The sequence below is a fragment of the Clarias gariepinus genome, chromosome 5 (genome assembly GCF_024256425.1).
Source record: "Clarias gariepinus isolate MV-2021 ecotype Netherlands chromosome 5, CGAR_prim_01v2, whole genome shotgun sequence".
Classification (NCBI taxonomy): Eukaryota; Metazoa; Chordata; class Actinopteri; order Siluriformes; family Clariidae; genus Clarias; species Clarias gariepinus.
Genome location: NC_071104.1, coordinates 32,149,556 through 32,167,496, shown reverse-complemented (window position 1 = coordinate 32,167,496; position 17,941 = coordinate 32,149,556). Strand labels below are relative to the sequence as shown.

The 17,941-nt window shown below is 37.7% G+C and overlaps 2 protein-coding genes across 2 annotated transcripts in view; one reads left to right on the top strand and one right to left on the bottom strand.

Moving 5' to 3' along the window:
• The window catches only part of LOC128524047 (plakophilin-4-like), a 137,231-nt gene extending 123,137 nt beyond the window's left edge, over positions 1–14,094 (bottom strand). Inside the window, exon 1 of the mRNA XM_053496332.1 lies at positions 13,874–14,094. The gene's annotated coding sequence lies outside the window, so the exon portion shown is untranslated. The remainder of the gene's footprint in view (positions 1–13,873) is intronic.
• Positions 14,095–14,283: 189 nt separating this feature from the next.
• Positions 14,284–17,941, top strand: part of LOC128524546 (coiled-coil domain-containing protein 148-like) — an 86,603-nt gene continuing 82,945 nt past the window's right edge. The window contains exons 1-2 of the mRNA XM_053497156.1: positions 14,284–14,336; positions 17,794–17,854. Coding sequence (XP_053353131.1) covers positions 17,800–17,854 — 55 coding nt within the window. The 5' untranslated portion in view covers positions 14,284–14,336; positions 17,794–17,799. The remainder of the gene's footprint in view (positions 14,337–17,793; positions 17,855–17,941) is intronic.

Genomic DNA, 17,941 nt, shown 5'->3' with positions numbered 1-17,941 from the left:
AATTGTACAGAGAAGGGTTTGAGAGAATTAGTCGGGATCAATCTACCTAAATTTGGCAGTCGTTAAGAAAATTAGACAGCTACTAAATTTCACAAAAGTATATCATACAGAAGAAAAAGAGCATATAAGTGTGAGGCTGAATATATAAACTAAAACTGTACAATTTGTCAAACAGGTATAACAAGTCAAACTTCTCAGTTGAAAATCGGATACTTTCTGGTATATGGCATCATGCATGAAAAACAACTTCATTGTGCCATGTCAAAGCAGACGCTCTTCAACTGAATTAGAACTGTCCTTACTGTTGGGACGAGACTAGCAAGATGAAGCTGTCCCATACGGCCTTTCCCTCAGTAAGCAGAGAACTTGCCCACATGCTGGCAAACCAAGCCGACTGAAATATTTACTGAGTTGCCATGAATACCACCTCAGGCTCTGTTGGTAGTGAGGTCGAGGCCAGTTGTGGTGGTTTGAAGTTACTCACACACTATAATAAAGTCCTTTTTTTTGTTAAACATCCGCTGCTGGTCTCACTAGCAGTTAAGTCTGTACTGGTGTCCTGTGCTTTACCCATACTGGAAAATGTCTCAGTAATGAACAAAACTCTTTTGGACGTATAATGATATATATATAATTTCCCGTCAGCTCATGAAAGAAATGCAGATAGGCCACAAATGAAGTCTCTGCTTATTCTAAGCATTTCACTGCATATCGTACTGTGTATGACTGTGTATGTGACAAATAAAATTTTAATTTAAATAAAATTAAGCTATTGAAGCTATTGTACAATCATGAGATTAGACAGTTTTTATTTTAAATAAACAGCAATGCACAAAAACACAAGTAGATTTGAAACCCTTGATCCACAGGACAAGAGTTACATTTCCAGAGGCTTAAAATTACATTTCTTTTTTAATTGACTTTAGTGTCTGTTAATTTAATTAAAGATGCTGTAAGCAATGATGGTTGATTTGTGCCAGATGTACAGCAAGGCTTGTCTGTGTGTGTCAGCAGACTACTGTACCTTTTCGTGGCAGTCTATATCCATGTAAACAAACACTTGGATTAAATCAAACACTTTTATCTAAAACACACTATTGGTGCTTATTTTATTTATCTTATGTTGTACATACAATACGAAAAATGTGTGCACCAAAAAAGCTACTTCTGAAGTTTATGCAGCATGGAAGTAACCAATCTTGCTTCCCTAAAAATTTCAAGCTGGTTACTTCAGCTTAAAGAGATTATTTAATATGTGCCCCAAAAATGGCCAATGTCAGTGTTATATGGTCTCGCCGCAAACAATTATAATTTAAAATGATTTGAAAATGATTCATGTTTCTGGAAGTATTGATACTAAATTGGTATAAGCTTCTAGAAGCATATGACCTTTAACAATTATTACTTAAACTGTTTTTTGAAAAAGAAAAAAAGTTAAAACCAGTAGTGTCCATAACCATGTCAAATTCATGCTGCAACATTTAAACAATTTTGTATTTTAGAATAATACACTTTATTTTAGGTTAAATGTCTTTTCATCTAAAGGACAATTCAGATCATTGAAAGATTTTAATTTAAAAGAAGTTGCAAACACTACATAAAAGGGCAAATCCAAAAAAATTTTGCAAATGTGTTTTTTTTTTTTATCTGATAAAGATATAAATGTGTATGCATAGTTTTGTAAACCACAGCATAAATCAGAAGAAAAGAGGCATTAAGTTTTATGAAAAATGCATACTTATATGATACATGATTCTAGCTGAAAATTCACTTTTTCAAAAAAATACAGAATGGAAACGGCCAAAACATGGTATTGGTGCTAAAAAGGAGTAGCACCAATACCATGTTTTGGCCATTTCCATTGTGTATTTTTTTGTTAAATGTTGTCTCTATGCCTTCATCACTGCAAGCATAAACAGACCTGTTTACGCCTGGTTTACTTGGAAGTGCACCAGAAGTCCACATGATCAGCTAGCGTACATACAATTTCAAAAGAGCTAATTAGGTAGAAACCAAAAACTTATTTCAATATTTAAATATATTATACTTTCCACTCCATGGTATGATGCCTGAAAAGAAATAAGGAATACTACCTTTCAACAGTCATGATAAACACCATGTCATGAAAACAGACTCTTTTGCATCAAGTAGAGCTGTGTTGAAGCGTTAATGCTTTGCGCTTACCCACGGTCTGCTGTGCAGTAAACATCATGCGCTGTGTGGATCTGGCTGGCTCTTCTTTTAAATAAATAGGATGCGGTGCTGTAAACTTGCAAAATGGACACCTGCTATTAGCCAAGGGTTCAGATCCGGAGACTGTCCTGGCTGCTTCATTACAGTCGGAATTCCGGGTAACTTTCATTGTTTGTAAAATAGATAAAATTGTTTGTAAATCAGATGAAAATTTATTTTTCTTTGGAAAACAAAGGAATTTACCACCAATCCCAAACTTTTGAGCAGTAGTGTAAAGACATACATACATGTATACACACACACACACATATATATATATATATATATATATATATACACACACTATATTGCCAAAGGTTTTCGCTCGCTTGCCTTCACATGCATATGAACTTGAGTAACATCCGATTCTTAATCAACAGGGTTTGATTTGATGTTGCCCCGCCCTTTGAAGCTTTAACAGCTTCACCTCTTCTGGAAAGGGTTTCCACAAAGTTTAGGAGTGTGTTTTGGGGAATTTGTGAGGTCAGACCCTGATGTTGGATGAGAAGGCCTGGCTCGCAGTCTCCGCCAGTCAAGCAGGCCAGTCAAGTTCTTTCAAACAAAACTTGCTCATCCATGTCTTAATGGGCCTCGATTTAGTGCACTGGTCAGTCACGTTGGAACATGTAGGGGCCAACCCCAAAATTGGGAGCATGAAATTGTTCAAAATGTCTTGGTATGCTGAGGCATTAAGAGTTTCTTTCACGGGAAGTAAGGGGCCGAGCCTAACTCCTGAAACACACCACCACATCATAATCTCTGCTCCACCAAACTTGTAGCACAATGCAGTCAGATGAGTAGCGGTCTCCTGGCAACCGCCAAATCCAGACTTGTCCATCGGACTGCTAGACAGAGAAGCGTAATTCGTCACTCCAGAGAACACGCCTCGACTACTTTAGAGTCCAGTGGTGGCGTGCTTCACACCACTGCATCCGATGCTTTGCATTGTACTTGGTGATATAAGGCTTGGATGCAGCTTCTCGGCTATGGTTTAGTTTACCCATTCCATGAAGCTGTCTACGCACTGTTCTTAAGCTAATATGAAGGTGTTATGAAGTTTTGAGGTCTGTAGATACGCACTCTGCAGAAAGTTGCCAAACTCTGTACACTATGTGTCACAGCATCCACTGACCCTGCTCTATAATTTTTACATAGGCCTACCACTTTGTGGTTCAGTTGCTCTCATTCCAAATCGTTTCCATTTAGTAATAATACAACTAACAGTTGACTGTATAATATTTAGTAGCAAGGAAATTTCACGACTGGACTTATTGCACAGATTGCATCCCATCACAGTACCAAGCTGGAATTCACTGAGCTCCTGAGAGCGACTAATTTTTTCACAAATGTTTGTAGAATCGGTCTGCATGCCTAGGTGCTTAATTCTATACTCCTGAAACCATGGAAGTGATTGGAACACCTGAATTCAATAAATTGGATTGGTGAATGAATACTTTTGGCAATATACAGTAGGTGGCATAGTAGCATAGCCGTTAGCACTGAGTTGTGCTGTGTGAATTATTTACAGCACACCATCTGTCGGTTCAAAGAATAACAGCAACTTTTTACAGCTTTACACACAAACATACATCAATAATTTCCCCTAAAACAATCACGATACATAACGGAGATCAGTTTTGTGACAGAGCTCTTTGGGAAAGTCAAAACGAACATGGAAGTGCTCGTAAGACTGTAAGCAGGCTGACTCAATCTGGTGTTCACGAACAGAATCATGGGGACAGTTATTAGCAAGCATGTAAGGATAGCTAAACTAACATTAGATTACAGCTGGGTAGACAAGCTTACCACTACATGCAACACAAATCTTATTGGTAATTATGTTTTTAATCAGTTAAATTCTTAACACCCATTAGTTCATTAATGATTAATATTAACATCCCTAATAGTTTCTTATTTTCTACTTTCTTTGTTTGTGGTTTGCAAATGATGACATTCATCTGTTTGGTGGCACAGACAAAGAGAGCTGAGAAGCGTCATGGAGTTTTGTTATGAAGAAATAGGTTTTGTTATGAAGTCAGACAACAGGTTACTAAGTTAAGTGCTTTTGTGTTTAGATATTACAAAATGCAGCATAATTTATTTTTAAAGCTGCAGAATTTATATTTTCATGATACGTAGCTGAATCGATTGCCACTCCCCATCTCTAAACATTCCAGCAAAAAAAGAAATCCTATACGTTGGTGTGCTTGATGGCAACCTTCTTTAAGGAAGGCACGCATCTGAATGTCACGGTTAGGCGTCCAAATACATTCTACCATATACTGTGTTTCCTAGTTCTTCCTGAGCAAACGGAAAAAGAAATGATTCCTGCAAGCCCACAGTGGCATAAAACTGGTGTGATGTGGCTGCGGTAAGCGTTTAGTCTTGCAGTGGAAAGAAGCTATAACTGACAGGCTTGGAGAAAGGCAAAAAGTTTCCTGAATGGATAATCAACAATAGCTGAACCACGGTGACATTTTTATTTGCTGATTACTGAGTACATTTTCACCCCATGCAAAATATTTCATTTAGAGACAGACTTAGTTTACATGCTCTTTAAAAAATCTATTACTTTTAAACACTTATAAGCTCAACTTAAACAGGTGGAATATTCTTTGTATCAAGACTTGCCGCTCTCAAAATATATTTTTATTGAATAAGGTTTCCAAGAAACATTCACAAAGGGAATGTATGCATACTGCTCCTTACCCTCAAGGAAAAAAAAATAAAAAGGAACTCATTCTAAAGTATGAGAAGTATGAGGCCATAAGAAAAAATCAGAAACGATGTATAATACGGCAGAGGCTTTGTGAGATTGTGGGTGAAATATTCCTTTACAAACACTGGATACAAATCATATCGAGCAGCTAGTCAGTAGTATTAGGATTCAGAGTGTTTTTACTATTATCATTATTATTATTATTATTATTATTATTATTATTATTAACAGTTAACAAGTTCAGCAGTGCAGCAAATCTGAAAACTGCCCTCAAAATAAGCCTTTACTACTGCCCTCAAACTAAGCTCGTTATTAAACTGAATTATACTTCTATAATTAACATCTGCATGTGCGTCTTGTTAAACAGACTTATCTAGTAAATTCCTAGTGATGAGTGTTGCAAATTCCACATGTTTTTTTCAACACCTTAACAATCGATAGTGGATTAATCATTAATAATTAATGATAAGATGCACAGCTCCCACTCAGTTTAATTTAAACAGTTCTAGCATCAGTATACATCAGAATACAGTATATGTGTACAGTATCAGGATTGACCTTCTCATATTAATTTCCTATTTGACAACCATCACTATACTGTGACTAGCCCTGAGAAACGGCAGGTGGGTTTAGATGATGGGCTTACTGAAGGTTTTTTAGTAAAAAACAGTAACCGTTTTCGTCACAGGGCTATTTGTGACAATCGAGATGGCAGAAGTGGAAGCGTTTGTAAGATCGTAAGCATGCAGACTCAATCTGGTGTTCATAAAAGGAATCATAAAGACAGTTATTAGCAAGCATGTATGCAGCCTGGTTGGCAAGGACAACTAAGCTGATGTACAGCTGGGTAGTTGGGGTTACCACTACATGCAACATAAACCTTATCTATTAACACATTTTTAATCTGTTAAATTCTCAACAGCAATTAATTCACTAACAATTTTATTTAACTTATGTTCATTTTTAAAGCTGCAGATACCATATTTTTAAACGGACGTGACTAACTACACTGTCCAAATTGATAAATCAAGCCACCAGGATGGCTGTGAAAATTCCTAACCCTCTTAAGCATAATGGTCGTAACAGAAGAAAGCACTTTGCTATTTACTAAAAATGGACTACTAATTGTTAAAAAAACGACACATTCCTGGTAAATCCGCTAAACTAGCCAATACGAATAAATAAGTATGGCCTCAAACAAGAACCACTGTAATTCTACACAACCAATAGTGACCGCCAGTTTAATCAAATTTGATCCAAACCAGTAACACTCAAAGAACAAGTAGTAAATATATAGGATTTCTTTTTGCTGTTTTTCATCGTAATGTTTTACATGGCGTCATAAAGAGGAAAAAGTGGATGTTGAGAAAAACTGCTGGACTATTTAGCTCTTGTCAGTTCCAGTTAGATCTAAGCTGGCCTCAGTGCACGGATGAACAATCACAGCGATCCGGTACAACAAAAGGGACGAGCGCGAGCACGCACCGCGTTTCTTTTACGCTCAAATCCCGTCTTCAAAAACAGGATTTGCGCTTTTATATCCACGCACACACATATGCACGCTGTTCGATCTTCATTTTGGGGAGAGAAAAAAAAAATCCAGCTAACAATAGCATGACAGATATGAGACACAGCGCAGTTAATTGGTGTATAAAATGCAAAAGCGCTGTGGAGCTGAGAAGTACAGCTACGATTAGGAATTTATTGTAAGATATCAAGTTCCTGTCAAAAAATCTTTTATTTGAGCCTTTGGTATGGCTTGAATGTTATGCTCACAAAAATGCTTTTTGTTACAGAAAACAGGCAGAAATATTGTAAAACTAAAAGCCTATAAAGACTTTTCTGTCTTTTTTTGGGCTGCCCACTGTTGCTCAGCAAATTCCAATGATCAAAGTAGAGGGCATGATGTGTACCACAAGGAGAACTAGTCTCTCTCTCTTTCACACACACACACACACACATTAGTCATAAGTAAACATACAACAGTTGAAGGGTGTTTTTTTTTTATTTTTTTTTAAACAACTGCAATCAGTTTCGCGACAGCTATTTGTGAAGACCAAGATGGCGGAAGTGAAAGTGTTTGTAAGACTGTAAGCAGGCTGACTCAATCTGATGTTTATGAAAGAAATCACGGAGACAGTTATTAGCAAACATGGCTGGGAAGGACAGCTAAGCTAACATACAGCTGGGTAGTCGAGATTACCACTACATGCAACATAAACCTAATCGGTTAACACATTTTCAGTGTTAAATTAGACTCATCGTGTTCTTTAACAGGGGCTTATAAATGACTGCATACTGTTGTTCTTATGTCGAGGCATGTCATGATGTACGGCATTGACGTCTTTAAGACCTACAGACCTAAAAATAAACAAACAGTAGTGAGATCACGTTTCAGCACGTGTCGCACAAAAGAAACGCATGCTATGTTCGATGGCTTCATTGAGGTTGTCAAGGATTGGACAGTTGCCAAGATAAGCGGATCTTGTTGTATACTGATATGTGGCGTCTGGCCAGTTACCGAAGGCTCAATGGTGGAAGAACATCAACAGCATTAATGTGAAACGCTAGGCCACATTACAGTTGGGGTTGGGAGGGGATAACACTTTGGCAGTATGTTTTCTACTGTAATCAAACAAAACAACTAAAAGTAGGAGTTCCAGAGAATTAAAAAATATATATAATAAATTCTCCATTACAAGTAATTTAGATTCCCAAACCAAGAGTCACTTTATTTGCAAGTAGGGTTCAACTTCGCCTCACAATAAAACTCCAAAAAAAGAAAAAAAAGAAAATCTGGGTAATTTCACTGTAAAAAAAATTATGAATAATATCAGCTTCTTTCTTCTCAGAAATGTCTATTTTAAGATGTAATCTATGTAGAAAGCATCATTTAAAACTTTAACTAGAACATCATAAGTTTTTTTTGTAATTAAATAAAAAAAGTTAAACTATAATAAAACAAATAAGACAAGGAATATCTGTTGTTGTTTTTTTAAGATATTGGGTTTGTGTTTTTTATGACCCAAGTAATTTTTATTAGATGTTCCAGTATATTGAAAATTATTACAAGAAATATCCAAGATGAATTTTTTAATGGTCTGAGCTTATGAAATGTTATTCAGAGTCACATTCAAACGAGTCTCCCTCACCATGCTGACACACGGCACTGAAAAAATGTCACCATCAATCTGCATCCATGAAACAATGCAAAGCTGTTACAAGTGCTAATTACAAGTGCTAATACTAACTGGATTTCTGGTTAGTTGCTATTTCAAGTTTACAAATCTCACACAGCCAGGAAAGAACACAAAAAAAAGGTAAATCTAAAGTCTAATTGTTTTTATTTTGTTTCCTTAACTAAGTTGGGCTTCATCAATTTGTCTAATGTAACTTACTTATTGGGATTGTGCTAAAGATTTGTTTAAAATAACCTAAACTGGAAGAAAAGGAAAAGATAAAATCTTGTCATAGTTGTTAATTATTTATTGATTTATTAATAATAATTATTATTATTATTGATTAACATGTTTAACTACAAGGGTGAATCTTCGCATTATTTGCATTATGGCTGTAGAATTTATTGCAATTTTTTTTTTTTAGAAAAGACAAATACATCTTTTCTCTACGTAATTTCTTTGCTTTTCAATCCACTTTGTCCATCTGTCAACAAGCTTTCATGTTCCCTCATTAAATTTTTTAGGCTGAGCTGTGATCCATGAATGCACTTCATCAGTCCTCGTAGGACTGCTTTCAGGGGACCAGACAGACTATAGGGAGGATGTTCTACCACCTCAAAACTATTTTTTTTGCAGAGTGTCAACAGGGTGGGCAGAAGTGTGCGGATGTGCATTGTCATGCAACATCACAATGCCCTTGTATATCAATACCCTGCATTTAATCCAAAATTAAGGCTTCAGCTCTTTACTTTAGCAGCTTACTGTAACCAGCACTGTTGATTGTTAAATCTTTTTCCTGATAATGTTCCAATACTTTCCCTTAAGAAACCCAGAAAACTGTAAGCATCAATTTTCCAGCTGATGGTTGACTTTTTCAACTTTTTCTCAGTCAGCGATTGAGGATGTTTCCATTTCATACTCAGCAGTTTACTCTCAGGCTCATAGTGATGAATCCATGTCTCGTCACCAGTAATAATTCTCTTTAAGAAACTTTTACCTTCCTTAGAGTATCAGTTAAAAATTTTCACTGCTCTTCCTTTGTGCAAGTCACAAGTGAAGCATCCATTTTTGTTCGCACTGCAGTTACAAATGACCTGATATAACACATTCCCACCTGAACAGCAGTGACTGGGAGGACAGTAGCCTTAAACAGAAAGTGATGTTAAGAGAGAGTGGCCAAAATAAGTTTTATTATAACCAGATTGTTTTAACTCACCCTTGTACATAAAAACAAATCCTGATTTGCAATTATAGTGGAAGGTGATCTAACTCTTTTTCCTCAACGGACACTCAAGCACACGCGGACAAATGCACTCACACCTACACGTGCAGTTCAGTTTGTAGATTCTTTAATTCTGCAAATAAACACCAACATCAGTCTCTATTTTCCTAACTCATCCTTGCTAAATTTCTACCAGGGCAATTTCCACATTACACCATCATATGTGGCAGACAGAGATTAGGTGGAAACAAGTACTCGCTTAACCACTGCCCTGAAGAAGATAACTACTACCTGCATGACATATTATTAAAAGCCATTTAAGCCAGTTTATAGTACACACAACCCTAATGCGGTGGAGTTTCTCCTGCATTACCTCACCTCAGTGGCTCATTATCGAGAGGGTGTGTTAGAGAGAAAAACAGTGTAGAATAAAGGATCGGATTTGGGAGAACACTGCTAGAACCAACAGAAAAGCAAAAATAATCCTCCATACTCTCTGCAGCTCTCATGAACAAGTCAGATGTTTGTAAAGTGGTTTTTGTTTTTTCTGTTTGTCAGCACTTTGCTGCACAGCAGATCAGCCATTACGTCTAACAGCATTCAAGAGGGAATGTCAAGACCGGCTGTTCTCCAAGCCGGCTTCGTTAAACAGCAGTTCTGATTCCTGTGACATTTTCATTTGTTTAAACTCTGAAACGGTCACTGTGACATGATCGTCGGCAGGTCAGACGCTGAGTACTTACATAATGGCACTGAATCTGTAAGATGGATGCTCTACATAATTAAACAATAAAAAGTAATTAATTAAAATTTATTGAAAATTAAACAATGTTATTTAAGAAACAAAAGCATATTTTTGTGATTTGCTGATGTCTGTGGAGAAACACCATTTATGGAGGGATTTTTTCAGTAGGAATAAGGCTTTCTCCACAAGACAATTGTGCTTTTCAGGTTCTCGATAACAAGATATACAGGATATATTTCTTTTCTAACTTTAAAAGAGAGTTTGAGGGGATGTAAAGAAATGACTTAATACACTGGTGAAAAAAAGTCAGGAGTCAAATTATTGAGCTACACCAAGTACCAAAAACAATTAAGGAGATTTGAAATTACTTGAATTGGGTTAAGAACTGTCCAACACATTATTAAAACCTGAAAGGACTCTCCTGACCCTTATTACTTTGTGGAAAAAATGTAGTCAGACGCAAATAGTAAATAGAGGTCACTTAAATACTTAGTAAAGATGCATGAAAAAAACTGATACTAGAAATCAAAGCAATGTTTAATAGTGATAGCAAAAGAACTTACACATGCACAATGTGAGAAATACTTAAAGGTTTGGGGCTAAACTACTGTCTGTGCATATGATGACCACTTGTTAACGAAACTAATCATGGAAAAAAGCAAACACTTAAATTTGGTAGGAAGCGTATTGAGCGGATTGAACTTGAGCAATTAAAAAGAATCATGGTGGTCTGATGAGTTCAGATTGACACTATATTAGAGTGATGGGCGAAACAGGGAAAAAGTGAAGTGCATATCTGTACAAGTTTCTAGAGGCAGTGATATGATCTGGGGTTGCTTTAGTGGCTTAAGTCTAGGCTCAGCAATGTTATGTGGCAATAAAATAATGTCAGCTGATGACCTGAATATAATGAATGATCAGATTATCACATGTATGTAGTTTTTTTTCTTTCCTGACGGCACAGGCATATTCCAGGATTCAAGTTGTGAAAAACTGAATCAAAGCTAAAGGCGGTCAATGAAATATTGGGGTGTGCGATTGTTTTTAGGCAGTGGAGCAAAAATATAAAATAGCTTTGTTTCACAGATGTTCCACAACATAAATGCATAAAAAGAATAATGTTGAACAATAGGATAAAAAAATTATATTTTGCAACAATCGGCAAAATCCTGTCTTTTAAAAGGAATAAATTGAACAGCTTTTTTTATATGGACCGTAATATTCCACTAATAATCAAAATAATAGGTCAATTAGAATAGAAATGCACCACGTAAAAACCTCAATCAAAAATGTCTGACTCAGTTTGGCCCAATCGGCCAGATTGGAATAAGAGAGCTGGTGTAAACCTTCAATCTGCTCAATAGGAAACTATTAGCCATGACAACACTTGATCTGATTGTTACTCTATAAATAAAACTTTTCTCTGCATGTTTGCCCGTCCCAGTATTCTGCCCAGCTTCATAATATAATTGTGATTCGCATTATAAGTAGAATTAGAGCTTGTACGTTTTCCACTGGGGCCCTAACTCTCCATTAGCATAGATTATTTCATAAATGACTGTAGTGCTATCATTCCTCATCGGTAAATGTGAGAATATGAAGTTTAGTGCTCTTGATGGGCTGTAAAGGTCTTCTTGCATGTATGTATGTGTCTGCTGTTTAATTAGAAAGAACATGGAAATGCAAATGTTATTCCCATGACATGACCTGGGTCCAACTGGTCACTTTTGCCTATTGGATGAATTATATATTTTTTAAATTGAAAAAAACTCCTTTTTCTATTATATACTGCTCAAACTAAATAAGGTAACACTTGGTCCCGGTTTGACTTGAACCACATACAACCATATGATGGCGTGTTCCCCTTAAGTGTTCCCTTAATTCGTTTAAGCAGTATATTTCCCCAAAGACTAAAATCTTCACAGCAGGCAGAACCACTTTGTGCTCTTTTGATTAAACGCTTTGAGCATGTAAACACACCTATTATTGGACCAGCATCTATTTAAATAGTTAAGCAGGAATCTCTAATCAAAACAATTTAAATCAGATTGAAAAAATATTGTTGAGAAACTGAAGCTAATGACGGGTTTTTTTTATAAGGCCTGTTCTCAAACTTATGTTGACTGTTTTCTGATAGCAATGTACTTTAAAGTGTTTTATTGCTCTTATACCACAGCAGGTCACTATGTAAAATGCACAGCATAGCAACAATAGCAAACCTACTATGGAAGAAAAAATTCCCAAAACAAAATTAGTGTAAACACCGATCTCAACAGCTTCACAGCGAGTTCTGCTATTTCCTTACTAGTTATCAACAAATGAATTGGTGTTTCGGGTTGAACAGACGTCCGCAATGATGCATAATTTTCCCCCCAATTTTAACATCATAAGACAGCTATCTACCTGGGAATGTTTCTGCATGCTGCCTCACGGGGCACTGTAATGCACTCAGGGGAAAGAGCTAGCCACCCTCTTTTGCATACATTTTCGCAAAGATATGTGACACCTGATTAGCTAGTGTCGTTGTGATTGACAGAGCATGCCCCCTAATCTGACTGGACTGCCATTTTTCGCTACCTTGAACCTCGTGACTAAAGAGGGCTAACCAATTACCCCGTTTAAAACTCAGAATCTTGTGAGCTGTAATGATGGATTTTGAAAGCTTGCCTTTTATCAGGGTAGAATAACCCTGTTTCACATCATGCTTTCTGAGCCTTTCCTCAATAACGACAATGAAAGCACCATTGTATTTCATAAGTTGATTGATCAGTATTGAGTATGTCAATAAGCAGATCATATTCATGCACTTTTCATCCTGATCAGGGTAGCAGAGGTCTATCAAGACAACACAGGCAACGCCATGTTCCAGAGAAAACGCTCTTTCAGCTCTAGGGACTTTCAAGCACAGCCAATCCACCTACAGGAATGCTTGTTTACCCCTAGGGGCTATAAAGCTCAGCCAATCTACCTCAAGGCATGTTTGGGGATACCGGAGGCAACCAAAGAGCTCGAAGACAATATGTGAAACTCCACAAAGGCAGTAATGTGAGAACAGGCTTGAACTCTGGATCTGAGTGGCAGCACCGGTCCTCAACTGCACCTCAAGGCCATTTTTGCAATGTGAGTATCCTTTCTTTCTTCCTCTCTCAGCATTCTGGTGCATTTTAGTGGATTATAAACTAAGTCAATGTTTACCAACTCAATCATGTTTCTGTATAATCCCCTCTTCTCCCAATTTACCCCATAGGGTTAATGATTAACAATGAAACCAAGTTTAGTTCAGGTATGTACACGGAAATGACCAGTTAAAAAAAAAAAAAAAAAGATTAGGCAACACAGTACTGTACTGTACATATGAAGCAGGTTAAGCTCCGCCCTCTCGCTCCTCCCCTTTTTTTAAAGCAATCTCGCGTTCCTCGGATTCCTGTGCGCGCGACGCACCTGGCTATTCATTCAGCACGAGCGCGTCCTGCTGCGCGAGCCAAACGCAAACCATTCAAATATTAAAATTTGCAAACTGTCACACGCGCGCGCTCATTTTTCCAGAACTATCTAACGGTCATCCTAACAGAATATATACAGAAGAAATGGATTAATGAACGAAACCATACAAAAAACACGCAAAAAAACAGAGTTCAAGTACACTGCAAACAACCATATTGACTCCACGTTAAAGCACGTACCCGTGTTAGACTTTTCTACGAGCCGTGTGTGTGTAACGTACGCACATTTTCCATGTTTTTTTTTTTTAAACAGATCAAATACAAACTCCATACCTTTCGGAGGACAGTTTTAATCTATTTGACGCTCCGAGTCCTGGCAGCCCCCTTTGGGAAAACAAACATAATAAAGCAGGGAAATCCGTCGCCGGGGGCTTGTTAGACGCGTTTCAAAGTCCCGCCTGGGCGCTGTGTCTGCACAGAGAGTACGAACTCCGCTCCATACCACACCGCACTAGTGGGGAAATTCCTTCTCCTCCTGCTTCTCTCCCTCTCTCTTCGAGCCTGCCCCGCTTCCACTCTGGAGCCGCGCGTGTCCCTATGACGTCACAGCCCTTCGTCTTTCCCAGGTCGGGTTACGATTGGCCTGTAGGAAGAAGAGCTGCAATCTGATTGGGCAGAATGTGTGCGCGTCTGTGTGAATTGAGCCAATCGTAGACGAGCAGCGGTCTCCTTGGTTACGTCTTGTACACCGAACGCCTTCTTCGCGGATGAAGCGTGGAAAGCAAACCTGTAACAGGTATATGCGGATATTATGAAAAAAACATATTTTAACATTTGGTATTAACTTATTTGGTGAAATGTTTAAAGGTGCAATAGTCGTTTTTTAATTTATTACTTGTAACCTAAAAGATAAGTAACACATCAGAAAACCATGACCTTAGAAAAAGTCCTTTGAAAGAACGTGTTAGGAAACTCGGTGTTAGAAGGGTTGTTTGTGTTCGGTTGCGCCTCCTATAGTGATTTAATGGACTCTCTAAGGGCCACCGTCGAGCCTGTGGGCGGAGTTTCATGAACATTGTTGGAAACAGGCTTAAAAAATCCACAGGGCCAAATTGTGTCTAGACAACTGTGTCAGAGCCAACCCCCAAAACTGGAGCTCTTGTGAGATGTTATGGTCTGACGTGGTCAGATCCTACCAAAGGAGTGATCCAAGGGCGGAAAATCGGTGAACTGGCAACAGGGACATGTGTGGCCAAAGCTCACTGATGCAACATGGGCAGTGAAGGCTGGCCCATGTAGTCTGATCCAATAAAAGAGCTACTGTAGCTCAAATTGATGAAAAGATTAATGCTCGTTCCAACAGAAAGGTGTCAGAACACAATGCATTACTGTTTTAGTGGCAAATTTTATTTGTCACATATACAACCAGCATAGGGTTGAGAGCATTGCTTAAGGGCCCAACAATGGCAACCTGATGGAGCTGGGGATCGAACCACCAACCTTCTGGTGTGTAACTCAGTGCCTTAACCCTCTGAGCAATCAGTGGTTGCGCCATGTGATGCTGTGTCTCCAACTAATATCACATCTTAAATTATTCGCTTATGCTTCTATTCTAGGCTGTTTCAGAGTATTGAGGTAGCAGTTTTCCTGTTACAGTGTAAAAGTCTGAGTGATACCAAATAGTCTGTTTTGAGCCCTATGCTCGAATATTCAAGTCAAGTAGCATTCATTGTCATTTTAACCCTACACCAACCAGACATAACAATAAAATTACCTGTCTAATATAGGGAAGGTCACTATTGTGTCACCCAAAACATCTATGAGCCATCAAGGAACGGATGTGGCACCAGGCTGCTAGCAGTTGCAAGGTTGGACATTTAATGTTGGGATCAGACTTGTTAGTCCAACAAATCTCACAGATGCTCAATCAGAATGAGATTTGAGGAAATTAGTGGCCAAGTCAACACAATGAGCTTATTGTCATGTTCCTTAAACCATCCCTAAATACTTTTTCAGTGCAGGCAGGGTGCATTATCCTGCTGAAAGAGGCTACTGCCATCAGGGAATACTTGGCCTGCAACAAAATTTGGTAGGTGTTAGATGTCAATCAAAGTAACATCCATATGAATGCCAGGAGCCAGGATTTAACAGCAGGACATTGCCCAGAGCATAACGCTGACTTTCTGGGTTACATTCTTACCATAGTGCTTTCTTGATCCATATATTACCCAGTGAAGTGAGGCACACACACCCACCTTCCATGTGATTTGAAAGATAACATGGACTACCTTCTTCTATTGCTCCATGGTCTAGTTGTGACACTCACATGCCCATTGTAGGAGCTTTCAGTGGTGTAAAGGATTCAGCATGGGCACTCTGACCAGTCTGCCGCTACACAGCCTCATACAAAGCAATCTGCACTGTGTGTTCTAACACCTTTTTATTATAGCCAGGGACATCTTTTTTCAGCTAATTGTGTTGTGTGGGTTTGGCCCAAACAGGCTAGCATTTGCTTCCCATGCAGTTTAAAGAGTCTTGGATGCCCATGCCTCTGTCACCACTTTACCGGTTGTACTTCCTTGGATTACTTTTTATTCTGTACCAACCACCGCTTATCAGTAACACCCCAGCAGCCATTCCGAAGATAATCTAACCTAGCTTTTTAGACATCACAATGTGACTATTATTAAGCTTTCTCGGGTCCTTACGCTTGCCCATTTTCCTGCTTATACTGTAGCTCATCTACTTTGGGAAGTCAGTGTTCACTTGCTGCCCCCCTCCCCCCACCATATACTAGTGAAAAAATTAACAAATCTAATCCTAAAAGACCTAATTTTTTGGTGGGAAAAAAACATGATCTTATGTAATGCACTTTTAAGTGTTGTATTAATTAGTCTAAACTTTTGATATGTATAGTTTACAAAGCTGATAAAAATAAAAGCGGTATTTCTTCTCCAAATAATAACTTTTCTCATTAATAAGTAATGCAGATCCTGTGTATTAAAGATTAAAAGAGATTTGTGCATTTTAAAACTATCATACTTAAATATACAATTTCAAACTGCCTTCTTGCTCAGCAACAATTCGATTAATTATTAAGTATGTAGTCTGTTTATTTTATTGGTGCTGCTGTGTGCTAATAAAGCTTGAATTAGATTTTCCTAAAATTGTACTGTGCACAAATGTCCAATTTTATATATGTTACAAATGCAAATTTTGCAACTGTAAAATGAACAGCCTGCATATTTACTCAAACATCTATTTACATTATTGCACAGATTACAACATTTGTAGTCTGTAGTGCTTTTGTGTGCAGTTTTGGTTGCCAAATAATAATGCATAATGAAGTGTTTATTTAACTTTTTAATGGGTAGTCCATTATTTGCCCTGCATAATAATAATAGTACTGTAATAATAATAATAATAATAATAATAATAATACCAAAACTGGCAATTATTCCCTGCTGTATGCTCTTATGCATGTCATCACTCACTGTGAAATAATCTTATTAGGTCTTAACAACATGCAAAACACAAACACATACTTGTGAATCTGAATGAAATCATTAACTCAGCGCAATATGAAGATTAAAAGATCACATTGGTTTATATGTTCCTCTCAGCCATAATCAAATACTGCAAACAAATTCATTCGAACCCTGCTGGCTCTCTATTCAAGGCTTTTACAGAAAGCGAAATTAATTTAAATATTTGGAAAGCACATAATGTCTGCATTTGCCATCTGAGAGTTGGGAGAATGTGTATCTCAGCAGAATGCTTCAGGGGGAAAATGAGATCCTTCTGTTTGCTATTATCATGTTCATAGGACATAAATGTAATAAAGTTATGAGCAGCAATCTAAAAGCAGATGCTTTATTTCACGAAAATAGTCTTTTCTGTCTGTGTTCTGTGTCACTATATGTATCAATCAAGAAACAACAAATCATATGGTGTTTAAAGTTACAACAACCTGTCATGTGGTATATTTCTAGAAGGCTGGTTTTTATTTAAATGCTGATGCTTGTGTGTAATTGCTAGATTACTGCTTCTTAAGTTAACTTTCTCCGTGTTACTTTTAATCCCTCACAATAAGCTGATTACTGCAGCTGCAGAAATGGAAAGGATTTGGGATGGTACTCTGACCTCCCTTCTTCAACCTTTGACTGCCTGTGATAACACTTTCAACGTTTCAACGGCTGTCACATGCATATACCCATGTGTGAAATTCATAAATTCCCCTTCATGTGTTTCAGTGAGAAATGAGTGGGAGAGATCTGCGTGCCTTCCTATCGAGCCACCGTGCTGAGGACGTAGGTAAGGTGAACCGATGGACTTCAGCACTCTTTCCCTTTTCACTCAGGAAGATTAGATTCAAGTGCGGGTGCTCTTAAAGCAGTGTCT